Raw genomic sequence first — 13,099 nt, 5'->3', positions numbered from 1 at the left:
TTTTCCTTTCTTTTTCTGCTTTCCCTCCAGGTAAACTACAAGCAGAGAATGGTAAGTATCAGTTGGCGCTCCCTAAGGTCAGTTCTGGATCACGTCTTCTTTGGGGATCTCTTCCTTTCAAAGGGCCCTTCACTGATATCTGAATGTTTCTATTTCAGGTAAAGCCCAAGCGGAGCAAAGTAAGTTCTTGTCAGAGTGTCCTCTGACAGGGGTGGTTCTAGGGTCCAAGTTTCTTTGTTCCCCATTCCCTTCACAATGACACTCATTTCTCCATCTCTTTCCCATTATTTCAGAGGAATTCCAGGAGAGAAAAGGTGAGTTGCCTCAGTTTCAGGCACCTAGTTTCAGGTTTCATGGCCTGTGCCGTGTGGGGAGAGCCTACATTCACAGCCCTGTCCAAGGTGGATTCTCTGGAATGAAAGTGACTAGAGGGAGGCAGACCACTAAGTTTGGGATGAGAAGGCTGTAGGATGGAAAATGCTTCCTCCCTCTGACTCCCAGTTCCCCAGAATAGGGGATTCAGATTACCCTGTACCTGAATATCATCTCTTTTGGCTTCCATCACAAGGCTTCTCATTCTCATTCTCTCTCTTCCCTCTGCAGTGCGGCTGCAGCAAGACCTCAGTAAGTTTTAGTTTCTCCATTTGTTCTCCCTGCATTCCTCCTGTGAAAAACAAGACGTTCCTCACTGGCCTGGTAATGGCTGATTCAAATGATGGTTGGGGCCCACTGGGTGGTGTCACAGCGGGGAAGGCTGGGAATCAATCAATCAATCAATCAATCGTATTTATTGAGCACTTACTGGGTGCAGAGCACTGTACTAAGCGCTTGGGAAGTACAAGTTGGCAACATATAGGGACAGTCCCTACCCAACAGTGGGCTCACAGTCTAAAAACAATTGGGATTGGGCATTGGGAAACAATGCCTCTGTCAGTTCCTTGGCAAGCTGGAGCTATTTCCCTTCATTCCCCTTTTCATTTCCTGTACCTTCTTCCCCCAGGCCAACTGCAAGTCATGAACAGTGAGTATCAATTGCAGTCCTCCATCTAGGGTCTTTTTGGGGTCAATCAATAGTGTTACAGATGAGGTAACTGAGGCACAGAAAAGTGAAGTGACTTGCCCAAAGTCACACAGCTGACAATTGGCCAGATCTGGGATTTGAACCCCTGACCTCTGACTCCAAAGCCCGTGCTCTTTCCACTGAGCCACACTGCCTCTGAACAAAAAAAGAATCTCTGCCCTCGAGGAGCTTACAGTCTGGTGGAGGAGTTTACAAACTAGTGGATCACATCTTTCCAATCAATTAATTCATTGTATTTATTGAGCACTTACTGTGTGCAGAGCACTGTACTAAATGCTTGGGAGAAGACAACATAACGGAATTGGTAAACATGTTCCCTGACCACAACAGGTTTACAGTCCAAAGCGGGAGACCGGCATTAGTATAAATAAATTATAGATACGTACCTAAGTGTTGTGGGGCTGAGGAGGGCGTGAATAAAGGGTGCAAAAATCCAAGTGAAAACACAATTTCCTTGGGAGTCTGTTCCAACTCAGACAACCTTCACTGACATCTGAATTGTTCTGTTCCAGGTAAAGCCCAAGCAGAGCAAAGTAAGTTATCTTTGCGGGGTTATTCTGGGCTCTAAAGGATCACTGGACCCTTCCAACTGACACACATTTTCCACTGTCTCTCCTGTTTGTTTTTTCCTCAGAGGAAATTAAAGAGAGGAAAGGTGAGTTGCACTTAACTTGGTTTCCTGAATTTCCATTTAAATTCTACATGGGAGAAGGATGACCAACATCATTGTGAATCCCTATCTATCTTTCAGTTCACATTCTGCAAGAGCTCAGTAAGTTCTCACCTCCTCTTCCTCTTCCTCCCCCCCTCCCCTTCCTCCTCTTCCCCTTCCTCCTCCCTCTCCTCCTCCCCCCCCGCCCCCCAAAGTTCCCAGGGACATTCTTTTTCCCTTATGCCTTCTCCTAGGTATTTCCAAATGGAGGTCGGGTGCACCGACTCCTCTAAATGGGGGCAATTTCAGGCAGATATCAGATGTCAGGCTCACTCGGGTTGATTCCTGCCTTTTTCTCTTACAATTCAATCTTTGAATTTCCCCTCCAGGTAAACTGCAGGCAGAGAACAGTGAGTAGCTAGTGGGGTCATCCCAAAATCTCCCCTGGGGGTTGGTCCCTTTTCAAAGCATGCTCCGCTGATATATGTTTCTGTTTCAGGTCAAGCCCAGGCCGAACAAAGTAAGTTCTCTTTTGGGATCCTATGGTCAAGGGTGATTCTAAATTCCATCTCTATTTGGTCTCCTTCCCCTTCAGACTCACACTCACTTCCCTCCATCTTGGTTTCTTCCAGGGGAACTCCAGGAGAGGAAAGGTGAGTTGTTACTGGCTCCTGACCTGAGATTTCAAGGCCCATAGCATAGAGGTGAGAGGCTTCAACTCACCTCCATGGTGATTCCCCAGGGAAGAAAGGAACAGAATAGTGATAGATTTCATATTCACTAAACAGGAGTAAGAGCCCCTGAAGCGGGAAAATTGATACATTTCTCCACTAAATTCCCCATACCAGTAAAATCTCACCCCCAACAAGTCTTCAACCTCAGCCAATGTAAAAACATTTCTCTATTTGTCTCTTGCAGTTCTAATCCTGCAACATCTCAGTAAGTTATGGTTTCTTTTCTCATATTCCCTTGCCTCATAGGAACCATCTGACTTCCCTAGTCTCATTGATGGAAGTTTCCAAGTAGGAGTTGATATACATTAGGTTGATCAGAGTTTGGAAAGTTTGGGGTCAAACTCTGGGATCAATGTCAATGACTGGATACAGAAACATCATTCTAGCCAATAACCCCTGCCCAGATCATTTCTCATAGATGCAGACCCTCCTCCTCCTCTCCCATCCCATCCACATCTCAGCTCTTATGCCCCGTGCAACTTAACCCCATCGAGCCAGATGGGAATTCCACTCTGACTTAATTTCCCCTCTTTGTGTTTGTTTTTCAGAGAGCCTCCAGGCTGATCACAGTGAGTTCCATTTCTCCTTGAAGGGTCCACGCATGAGGGATAAATTAGGTCCTGGAAGGAGTTCCCATAAGCTCTCAGTGATTCCTGTCCCTCATGGGTACTGCTCACTTCACTTCTATCTGGACCACTGGTACAAGAGTGCTGGGTCTGTGGGTTGGGTGTCATGTAAACAAGGGCTGATTTACCATGCTATTACCTTTCAACTTTATTTTTGTCCTTTTCTCCAGATAAAATGCAGGCAGAGAATGGTGAGTACCCCAAAATCTTTCCTGCGGGTCTCTCCCATTGGGGAGTGTGCTTCACTGGTATCTGGGTTTTTTTCTGTTTCAGATCAAACCCAAGCAGAGCAAAGTAAGTTCTTGGGGGTCCAATGGACAGGGTGCTATCTCTGGGCTCCATCTCTGTCGGTCTGAAGAGAATGGAGCCCAAATTTTCAGTTCTCTTTGTCTCTGTTTTTGCAGAGGAAATCCAGGAGAAGAAAGGTAAATTGCAATTGCCTTGACTTCCCATTTTTCAGGTTCCAGTCCCTGCTGGGAGAGCGAGAGGATTTGAGAATTGATGGGCCTATGCTTTCCAGGGATGGATTTCCCCCTGGGGGGTTACAAAGGGGCAGGTGGGATGTACCCCAAATGGGGAAGGACAATTTATACTGTCCCCTCCTTTCTTCCCCACATCTCCCCAATTCTTACCTTGTATCCTCATCAAAGTCCCCTGGACTTTGCCTAAGTCAATTTTCTTCCATTATACCTACTATATTCCAAGTCCAGGCCCTCTGTCCACTCACGGTTCAGGTCCCTGAACATTCAAACTCTTCCAGGGAACTGGAACTTCTGATTCCCTCTCCCCAGCAGTTGCTCCACCAAAGAGTATAAACATTTGCCCCAAAACGATAACACAGGGTTCCCATGATGGCCTCATCCCCACACCTCTACATCTTAACCAGCTGCAAATTATTTTTTAATCTCTTTTTCACAGCTCAAATCTTGCAAGAGCTCAGTAAGTTCCAGTTTCACTTTTCTCCCTCCCATAGTCTCCCAATAAGAATGATCCATCTCTCTCCATGTCCCACCCAGGCATAATTTCCAAATGATGAATTAGAGCACTGAATCCTGTCTGTGGCAAACCATATAGTCAGAACCATCTGTCTTCCTGATCAATCACTCAGGCTAGCGTGGTTGTCCCCTGAGCTGCTGATATGTGAATGCCTTCCCACAGTGCTCTGCTTTCCAATCTTACCTACTCTCCCAAGATATAGCTTGAGCTGTCTGAGGGCAAATCTGCATTCCAGATTGACTTTGGTTCTCTTGCCTGTGTTTCATTTTCAGGAAACCTTCAAGCCGATCAGAGTGAGTTGCCTCTGTCTTTAGAGGTCAGACCTCCAATTTATGGGTTAGAGGGGTTGAATGAGGTTGAAGATGGAAAAGAGAAGGCTCTGCTGCCTCCCAATCTCTAGAGATTTCCCTGTTCCCAGCTCTCCTCCATTTCTTCAGGAATCCTGTATGCTGTAGGCAATCCTTAAAAACCTCTGTTTGGCCATCTGTAGCCAACAAATTCAAAATCTAGAATTATCCCTCCCAAGTTGGCTTTCTGGAGCCTGAGGCTGATTCCTGCCCTTTTCCCTTTTCATTTTCTTTTCTATCCCCACTCCCAGGTAAACTGAAGGCAGAAAATGGTGAGTACCAAGTGGGGTTCCCCCCAAACAGGCACACTGCTGGGCCCCATCTTTCCTGGGTATCTCTTCCTTTCAGAGGTCACCTCACTGATGTCTGACTTTTCTTTCAGGTAATGTCCAGGCAGAGCAAAGTAAGTTTTTGTTGGTGTGCCCTCTGACATAGGTAGTTTTGGGCTGCATCTCTATTTGGTCCCCATTCACTACACCCTAATCCTAAATTCCCCCTCTGTGTTTTTTTTTTTTTCCAGAGGAATTCCAGGAGAAGAAAGGTGAGTTGCTTCGCTTTCATTCTCTCCAGTTTCAAGTTTCGTGGACTGTGAGATAATGGGATGAATCTGAATGGAGGGAGAGAGGCCAGGGTTGTGGGTGGAATGAGTAGCTATGGATGCAGGAAAATTCCTCCTCCCTTCCACCAGCAATTCCCCAATCCATTCACCTATGTCACTGCACCTCTTCTGTTTTGGCTCCTCTTACTGTTACTCTCTCTCTTCCCTTTGCAGTTCGCATGCAACAAGACCTCAGTAAGTCCCAGTTTCCCTCCTTGTCCTCTGCATAAGAGCTCCCTGAGAGCCTACACATTCCACATGTTTTGGGTTTTTTTTTTTGTTTGCTTTTGGGGTTTCTTCATGGTATTTGTTAAATACTTACTATGTGTCAAGCACTGTCCTGAACACTGGGGTAGATACAAGAAAATCAGGTTGGACACTGTCCCTAGAGCTCATAGTCTAAATCAGAGGGGGGAGGATTTAATCCTCATTCTACAGATGAGGAAACTGAGGCATAGAGAAATTGATTGACTTGCCCAAGGTCACAGAGCAGACATGCGGCACAGACAGGATTAGAAACCAAGTCGTTTAACACCCAGGCATGGACTTTTTCCAGTGCCTGTTAATAAGAATTTCCAAGTGATGGTCTGGACTCATTGGGTTATATCAAAGACAGGGAAGCTGAGAGATAAGGTCTGGATCAATTGCTTCCGGGTTGGGGCTGTTTCCTGCCATTTTCCCTCTGAATCTCCCCTATCTTCTTCAGGTAACCTGCAGGCAGGTTGGGAACAGTGAATACCAACTAGGCTTTTTTCTGGGTCCCTTCTTTCCTTGGTGTTTACCAGGGTCCAGACAGTCCTGTACTGATGTCTGACTGTTTTTGTTCCAGGGCAAGCCCAGGTAGAACAAAGTAAGTTCTCTTTGGGAATCCCATGGACGGGGTAGTACTAGGCTGTATCTTTCATTCTCATGCAGTCTGAAACTCATTTCCTCTGTGCTCTTATTTTTCCAGTGGAAATCCAAGAGAGGAAAGGTGAGTTGCATGTCCCTTGGTGTCCGGAACTGAAATCTAGTGTGGGCTGTAGTGGGAGAAGGCCCAGCAGGACTGCAGCATCCTGGTCCAGGTTACCTTGGGTGGATGATAATTAATGAAGATTGTGGTATTTCTTAAGATCTTAATATGTGCCAAACATTTTACTAAACACTGGGGTAGACATAGGATAATCAGGTTGGACACCATCCCAGTCCCACATGGGATTCAAAATCTAAGTAGGAGGGAGAGCAGGTATTCAATCCCCATTTTACAGACAACGAAACTGAGGCACATGTAATTTAAATGACTTGTCTAAGGTTATACACCCCAAGATAGACTTTGAGGCAGAAAGATAGCACCATGATCAGATAAGATAATGTAGCCTACTTCCCATCACCCTCCCAAATCCCCAGTCAAGGACATTTTTATTCTACCAGTAGGGTTGTTCATTCCAGACAATCACTGACCACCATACCTTCCAATACCTCATTCTGGGTCCTCACTCCATTGACCAATCGGGATCCTCAGAGATGTCTGAGAACTTCATCCTGTCTGGTCATACATCCCTTCATACCCCTAACCCAAAATAACTGTATCATGATAATCTGAAGGTACATTTACTTTTCATTGTCTGGGAACCATGTCCCACCTGTCAGCATCAACGTTTGGCCAACATCTTTGAGTATCACTCACTTTTCCTCTTTCTGTTTTGCAGCACGCATCCTTCAAGATCTCAGTAAGTTCCAATTCCTTCACTCTCCTTCTCTTCCACATGCTCCGAGGGGTACTTCCTTCTCCATTATGCCCTCTCCTGGGGGTCCAAACGGAGATGATTAGAATCCAGAAGGGGACAATTTCAGGTATTCTCCATGTCAAAGGTTGGGCAGACTGGGACCAATTCCTGCCCTTTTCCCTCTTGATTCTCTCTTTGCTTTGCCCTTCTAGGTAAACTGCAGGCAGAGAACAGTGAGTACCTACTGGGGACATCCTGATATTTCTCCTGCGGGGCTCCCTCAGTTTTTTTCAGAATGTGCTTCATTGATGTCTGTTTCTGTTTCAGGTCAAGCCCAGGCTGAGCAAAGTAAGTTGTTCCCCAGGGTTCCCATGGTCAGGATGGTTCTGGCCTCCAGCTCTGTTTGGTCCCCACGCTCTCCTGGTTGACCCTCATTTCCTTCTGTCTGTTTCTTCCAGAGGAATTCCAGGAGAAAAAAGGTGAGTTGCAGTTACCTAGGCCTATGGAATTCTTGATTTCAGGATCAGTTGTGTGGGCTTGGCAGCTGACAGGCCTCAAACAAGCTCAGATGAATTAGGGGAAATCTGAATGAATTGGGATAGGATCCAGAGTCAGGAGGCTTGAACAACCCCTGGGATTGGAGACTGACCAACTTAATATGTGCCTTCATTCATCCTCCTCCAACCCTATGGCAATTTTGTACATATCCGTAATTTAGTTATTTATATTAATGTCTGTCTCCCCGCCTAGACTGTAAACTCCTTGTGGGCAGGGAGAGTAAACTGTACTCTCCCAAGCACTTAATATAGTGCTCTTCCCATAGTAAGCGCTCAATAAATATGATTGAATGACTGACCCATTTCTCCATTTAACTCCCAAGTCCAGTAAAGCCACCCCACCAGCTCATCAGCCTTGACCAATGTAAATAACATTTCTCTCTTTCTCTTGCAGTTCTAATCCTGCAACACCTCAGTAAGTTCTGGTTTTCTCCCTCACAGTCTCCCCATAAGAACCCCCTTCACCCCTACTCTTGCTGATAGGGAGTTTCCAAATTGGGGTTGAAGTGAACGGGGTCAATCAGAGAATGGAAAACATTAGGTCAAAACCTGTGATCAGCATCCCTTACTGGAGACAGAATCCCCTCTGGACTCTTCGCCCTCGCCAGGCAACTTCTCACTGGTTCAGTGAGGAGCTTCAACCTTTGACCCCTCTCCTCCTCATAGACCCCCCCCCCCTCCAGACTTCAGCCCCTGCCCCTCATGCAACATGGCATCATTAAAACCTGTGGGAATTCCAGTCTAAGCTTGTGTCCTTCTCTGTGTCTCCTTTTCAGAGAGCCTTCAGGCAGATCAACGTGAGTTCCTTCTCTCTTCATAGAGTCTGAACATTTCCAAATGGAGTGGAGCCTCTGATGCCTCTCATTCAAAGGAGATATCCCTGTCCCCAGCTTTCCTCAATTTCTTCAGGAATACCACTTTCCACAGGCACTGTCTAATACACCCTGCCATGGCCATTGGTAGCCAACATAGCTCACATCTAGAAATCTCCATCCTTGGTTGGCATTTTGGAGTCTGAGCAGATTGTTTCCGTTTTCAGTTTTCATTCTCTTTTCCTGCTTTCCCTTTAGGTAAACTGCAGGCAGAGAATGGTGAGTACCAATTGGGTTCCCCCAAAAGGAACATTTCTGTCCCATGTCTTTCCTGGAGAATCTCTTCCTTTCATAGTATACTTCACTGAAATCTGACTGTTGTTTTTCAGATAAAGCTCAGGCAGAGCAAAGTAAGTTTTTGTTGGAGTACCTACCTAAAAGAAGGTGGTTCTGGGCTCCCTTTCTATTCAGTCCCCATTTTCTCCAGACTGACACTCATTTCTCTCTCTGTCTCTCGCTCTCTCTCTCTCTCTCTCTCTCTGTGTCTCTCTCTCTCTCACTCTCTCTCTCATTGTTCTAGAGGAATTCCAGGAGAGGAAAGGTGAGTTGTTTCAGATTCAACTTTCCAGATTCAGTTTTCATGGTCTGTAAGGTGTGGGGCATGGATCAGTCAATCAATTATATTTATAGAATATTTACTGTGTACAGAGCACTGTACTGCTTGGGAGAGTACAATATAACAAAGTCGGTAGGCACATTCCCTGCCCACAGTGAGCTTACAGTCTAGATGGGGAGACAGACATTAATATAACTAAATAAATTATGGATATTTACATAAGTGCTGTGGGGTTGAAGGAGGGATGTATAATGGGTACAAATCTAAGTGCAAGGGCAACACAAAGAGGAGTGGGAAAAGAGGAAATGAGGTCTTAGTCTGGGAAGGCCTCTTGGAGGAGTTGTACTTTTAATAAGGTTTTGAAGATGTGGGCCTCTGAATTTAACTCTGTGGGATGGATTTAACTGGAGATGAGAGATGCCACTAAAGCCAGAGGTGGGATAAACTAACTTGTGGCTGAAGAATTCATGCTCCCCACTTCCCAATCCATACCTCCATGTCCCCACATATCCACTGCTTTAGTTGGTTCCATTTATCTGCTCTTTCTCATTCCCTTTCTGTTCTGTCTCTCATCCCTTTACAGTGCGCATGCAGCAAGACCTCAGTAAGTTCCAGTTTCCCACCTCATCCTCCCTAGAGTTTCCCCATGAAAATCTATATATTCCTATTCGCCTGACAATGGGAATTTCCAAATGGTGGTTGAGGCTCATTGCATAAATTTGTGCGGGGAGAGGGACCAGGAGAAGCTGGAAGAGAAAACCCATGTCAGTTGTGTGGCAGACTGGGGATGTTTCCCCCATTTTCACTTTTAATTTCCTGTGACTTCTTCCCACAGGTCACCTGCAGGCTATGAAAAGTGAGTACCAAATGGGGACTCCCCTAGAGGGTCTTTTCTTGTCACTTCTCTGTCTTTCTCCATGGTCAGATGGCCCTCCGTTAATATCTAACCGTTTCTGTTTCAGATCAAGCCCAGACAGAGCAAAGTAAGTTCTCCTTGGAGATCGCATTGACGGAGTGGTGCCTGGCTCCATTTCTTTGGGGTCCCCATCCTCTCTAAACTGACACTCATTTCCCTTTGTCTGTGTCTCTTCCAGAGGAATTCCAGGAGAAGAAAGGTGAGTTACCCTTCTCAGCTCTGCCACATGCCTGCTTTGTGACCTTGGGCACGTCGCTTAACTTCTCTGTGCCTCAGCTACCTCATCTGTAAAATGGGGATTAAGGCCTTAAGTCCCACGTGGGACATGGACTTCTTCCAGTCTGATTTGTTTATGTCTACCCTAGCTCGTAGTACAGTGCCTACAACATAATACACACTTAACAAATACCATTTTTAAAAAACCAGACTGTACCATGATCAGGGGAATGTAGCCTTTTCCATCCACCTCCATCTTGTCCTCCAAACTGGATTGTTCAACCCAGCCACTCATTGGCCACTACATCTGCTAGACTCCCACTCTGGGGCTCTCACTCCACTGACCACTCGGAACACTCAGATTTGACCCAAAAGCCAATTGTGTCTGGTTCTCACTTCCCTTCTCCTGAAGAACTTGATGATGATGATGATGGCATTTGTTAAGCGCTTACTATGTGCAAAGCACTGTTCTAAGCACTGGGGGGGATACAAGGTGATCAAGTTGTCCCACGTGGGGCTCACACTCTTCATCCCCATTTTTACAGATGAGGGAACTGAGGCTCAGAGAAGTTAAGTGACTTGCCCAAGGTCACACAGCAGATTTGGTGGGGCCGGGATTCGAACCCATGACCTCCGACTCCAAAGCCCGGGCTCTTTCCACTCTTTCCACTCTTTCCACTCTTTCCACTGAGCCACGCTGCTTCTCTGCCACTTGTCCCATGATGGGCTAAGAGTTCTAGCACTTTCCGTTGTCTGGCTCTAAATTCCACCTGTCAGAAGGAACACGGGATCTAAACCAAGAATGTGATATTCCCATTGTCGATACAACCCCAAGCCCCTTTTATTTTGGCTGGCTTCATTATGTTCCTTCTCTCTGTCTTTTACAGTTCATATCCTGCAAGAGCTCAGTAAGTTCCAGCTAATTCCTCCTCTTCCTCCTCCCACCATCACCCCCTAGATAGACATCCTTAGGGATCTTCCTTCATCCTTATACCCTCCCCTAAGGGTTTTTAAAGGGGGCGTTGAGATATAGCAAGTCCTCTCAGAGTCACCTCTAGATTGTAAGCTCATTGTAAGCGGGGAATGTGTCTTTTTATTGTTGTATTGTACCCGTCACATAATAAGTGCTTAATAAATACCACAATTATTATTATTAGTATTCTCACTCCTATTTTCTCTTCCTGGACACCTGGTGTCCTGGTGTCCTACCTTTTACAGTTCATATCCTGCAAGAGCTCAGTAATTTCCAGCTAATTCCTCCTCTTCCTCCACCCACCATCACCCCCTAGATAGACATCCTTAGGGATCTTCCTTCATCCTTACACCCTCCCCTAAGGTTTTTTAAAGAGGGGTTGAGATATAGCAAGTCCTCTCAGAGTCCCCTCTAGATTGTAAGCTCATTGCAAGCGGGGAATGTGTCTTTTTATTGTTGTATTGTATTTGCCCAAGTGCTTAATACAGTGTTCTGCACACAGTTAGTGCTCAAGAAATACGATTAAATGAATGAATCAGGGAAGCAGTCAGTCAAACACAGGGTTAGATGTATGTCAGACTAGGGTCATTATTCCTGTCCTATCTCATTATTCCTGTCCTTTTCCCTTTTATTCACTCCTTGCTTTTTCCTTCCAGATAAACTGCAGACAGAGAACGGTGAGTACCTTGTGGGTCACCCTGACAACTCTCCTGGGGGTCTTCCTATTATCAGAGTACATCTCACTGATTTTTGACTGTTTCTGTTTCAGCTAAAGCCCAGGCAGAGCAAAGTAAGTTATCTCTTGGAATTCCATGGCCAGGGCGGGTTCTGGGCTCCAACTCTATTGGTCCCCACCCCTTCCAGGCTAAAACTTTTCCTTCTGTCTCTGTTTCTTCCAGAGGAATTCCAGGAGAAGAAAGGTGAGCCGCGGCTGTCTTAGGCTCCCAAGGCCTAAGCTTCAGGAAGTAGAGATTGGGCAGGTCTTGGCCTAGTTGAACTGGGGAGACCAGAGCAAATTGATTTAGAGGACAGATTCAATGGGGGAGGAACAGTCCCAGAAGCAAGATGATAAATCTACTTTTCCTTCTCCATGAGTTCCACAAACCTCTAAAGTCTCACCCCCCAGTTCCCTCTCAGCCTTGTTCAACGTAATTACATTTTTCTCTCTCACTCTCTCTTTCTCTTGCAGCTCTAATCATGCAACATCTCAGTAAGTTCTGGTTCCCCTCCTCCCCCTACCTCATCAACTCCCCATAGGAAATTTCCATCATCTCTATTGTCCTTTGGCACCACTGAGACAGAATGGAATGCCAGACTGATCTTGTTTTCCATCTCTGCATTTGTTTTCAGAGAGCCTCCAGGCCGATCACAGTGAGTTCCTTTATTCAGGGGGTTTGAATCAGGCTGACCATCAATGGGGGTATTGAAAGTATTCATTCATTCAAACATATTTACTGAGTGCTTACTGTGTGCAAAGCACCGTACTAAGCACTTGGAAGAGGACCATATAACAATAAACAGACACATTCCCTGCCCACAACGAGCTTACAGTCTAGAGACGAAGTAGTCCCAGAAACATCTCAAAGATGCTTGTCCCCTTTGCATACTGCTTGACTCCCCTCTACCTTGGCCATCAGGGGAAGAACTCTTGGTCTCACTCTCCCCAACTTTAAAACCTTATTAAAAACACATAGCCTCCAAGAGGTCTTCCCTGACTAAGCCCTCATTTCCTCTTCTCCCACTCCCTTCTGTGTCGACCTTGCAATTGGATTTGCACCCGTTATTCACCCTTACCTCAGTCCCACAGCAATTCTATACATATCTGTAATTTATGTATTTATATTAATGTCTGTCTCCTACTCTAGACGTAAGCTTGTTGTAGGTAATGTATCTACTTACTCTGTTGTATTGCATTCTCCCAAGTGCTTAGTAGAGTGCTCTGTGCAGAGTTAGATCTTATTTAATATGATTGATTGGTTGGTTGGTTGGTTGGTTTTATGCTTGGCATCAGGCAGTTGAGGCCTGACTTTCCTTTCATTCTTTCCCACAGGTAAACTGCAGGCAGAAAACAGTAGGTACCAACTGGGGTCTCCTAGATAGCTCTCCTCGGGGTGTCTCCCTTGGCAGAGTGTGTTGCACTAATGTCTTTCTTTTTCTGCTTCAGATCAAGCCCAGAAAGAACAAAGTAAGTTATTCTCAGGGTCCCCCCTGAGTAGGGGAGCTATGGGACTCCACCTCTATTTCATCCCCATTCCTTCCAGACTGATAT

At 45.8% G+C, this 13,099-nt stretch overlaps 1 protein-coding gene across 1 annotated transcript in view; it reads left to right on the top strand.

Moving 5' to 3' along the window:
* LOC119922220 (restin homolog) overlaps window positions 1-13,099 on the top strand; it is a 56,544-nt gene that overhangs the window by 31,291 nt on the left and 12,154 nt on the right. The window contains exons 81-125 of the mRNA XM_038742179.1: window positions 31-51; window positions 159-179; window positions 294-314; window positions 604-624; window positions 1,001-1,021; window positions 1,594-1,614; window positions 1,716-1,736; window positions 1,833-1,853; window positions 2,123-2,143; window positions 2,233-2,253; window positions 2,366-2,386; window positions 2,652-2,672; window positions 3,016-3,036; window positions 3,264-3,284; window positions 3,367-3,387; window positions 3,498-3,518; window positions 4,012-4,032; window positions 4,362-4,382; window positions 4,688-4,708; window positions 4,819-4,839; window positions 4,957-4,977; window positions 5,209-5,229; window positions 5,864-5,884; window positions 5,987-6,007; window positions 6,723-6,743; window positions 6,953-6,973; window positions 7,068-7,088; window positions 7,199-7,219; window positions 7,692-7,712; window positions 8,074-8,094; window positions 8,368-8,388; window positions 8,499-8,519; window positions 8,690-8,710; window positions 9,309-9,329; window positions 9,561-9,581; window positions 9,688-9,708; window positions 9,820-9,840; window positions 10,745-10,765; window positions 11,487-11,507; window positions 11,600-11,620; window positions 11,730-11,750; window positions 12,020-12,040; window positions 12,181-12,201; window positions 12,881-12,901; window positions 12,995-13,015. Coding sequence (XP_038598107.1) covers window positions 31-51; window positions 159-179; window positions 294-314; window positions 604-624; window positions 1,001-1,021; window positions 1,594-1,614; window positions 1,716-1,736; window positions 1,833-1,853; window positions 2,123-2,143; window positions 2,233-2,253; window positions 2,366-2,386; window positions 2,652-2,672; window positions 3,016-3,036; window positions 3,264-3,284; window positions 3,367-3,387; window positions 3,498-3,518; window positions 4,012-4,032; window positions 4,362-4,382; window positions 4,688-4,708; window positions 4,819-4,839; window positions 4,957-4,977; window positions 5,209-5,229; window positions 5,864-5,884; window positions 5,987-6,007; window positions 6,723-6,743; window positions 6,953-6,973; window positions 7,068-7,088; window positions 7,199-7,219; window positions 7,692-7,712; window positions 8,074-8,094; window positions 8,368-8,388; window positions 8,499-8,519; window positions 8,690-8,710; window positions 9,309-9,329; window positions 9,561-9,581; window positions 9,688-9,708; window positions 9,820-9,840; window positions 10,745-10,765; window positions 11,487-11,507; window positions 11,600-11,620; window positions 11,730-11,750; window positions 12,020-12,040; window positions 12,181-12,201; window positions 12,881-12,901; window positions 12,995-13,015 — 945 coding nt within the window. The remainder of the gene's footprint in view (window positions 1-30; window positions 52-158; window positions 180-293; window positions 315-603; window positions 625-1,000; window positions 1,022-1,593; window positions 1,615-1,715; window positions 1,737-1,832; window positions 1,854-2,122; window positions 2,144-2,232; window positions 2,254-2,365; window positions 2,387-2,651; window positions 2,673-3,015; window positions 3,037-3,263; window positions 3,285-3,366; window positions 3,388-3,497; window positions 3,519-4,011; window positions 4,033-4,361; window positions 4,383-4,687; window positions 4,709-4,818; window positions 4,840-4,956; window positions 4,978-5,208; window positions 5,230-5,863; window positions 5,885-5,986; window positions 6,008-6,722; window positions 6,744-6,952; window positions 6,974-7,067; window positions 7,089-7,198; window positions 7,220-7,691; window positions 7,713-8,073; window positions 8,095-8,367; window positions 8,389-8,498; window positions 8,520-8,689; window positions 8,711-9,308; window positions 9,330-9,560; window positions 9,582-9,687; window positions 9,709-9,819; window positions 9,841-10,744; window positions 10,766-11,486; window positions 11,508-11,599; window positions 11,621-11,729; window positions 11,751-12,019; window positions 12,041-12,180; window positions 12,202-12,880; window positions 12,902-12,994; window positions 13,016-13,099) is intronic.

The sequence above is a fragment of the Tachyglossus aculeatus genome, unplaced genomic scaffold (genome assembly GCF_015852505.1).
Source record: "Tachyglossus aculeatus isolate mTacAcu1 unplaced genomic scaffold, mTacAcu1.pri scaffold_101_arrow_ctg1, whole genome shotgun sequence".
In the NCBI taxonomy this organism is placed as follows: Eukaryota; Metazoa; Chordata; class Mammalia; order Monotremata; family Tachyglossidae; genus Tachyglossus; species Tachyglossus aculeatus.
Note: the sequence above shows the minus strand (reverse complement) of the source record. Positions and strands in the feature narration are given on the sequence as shown.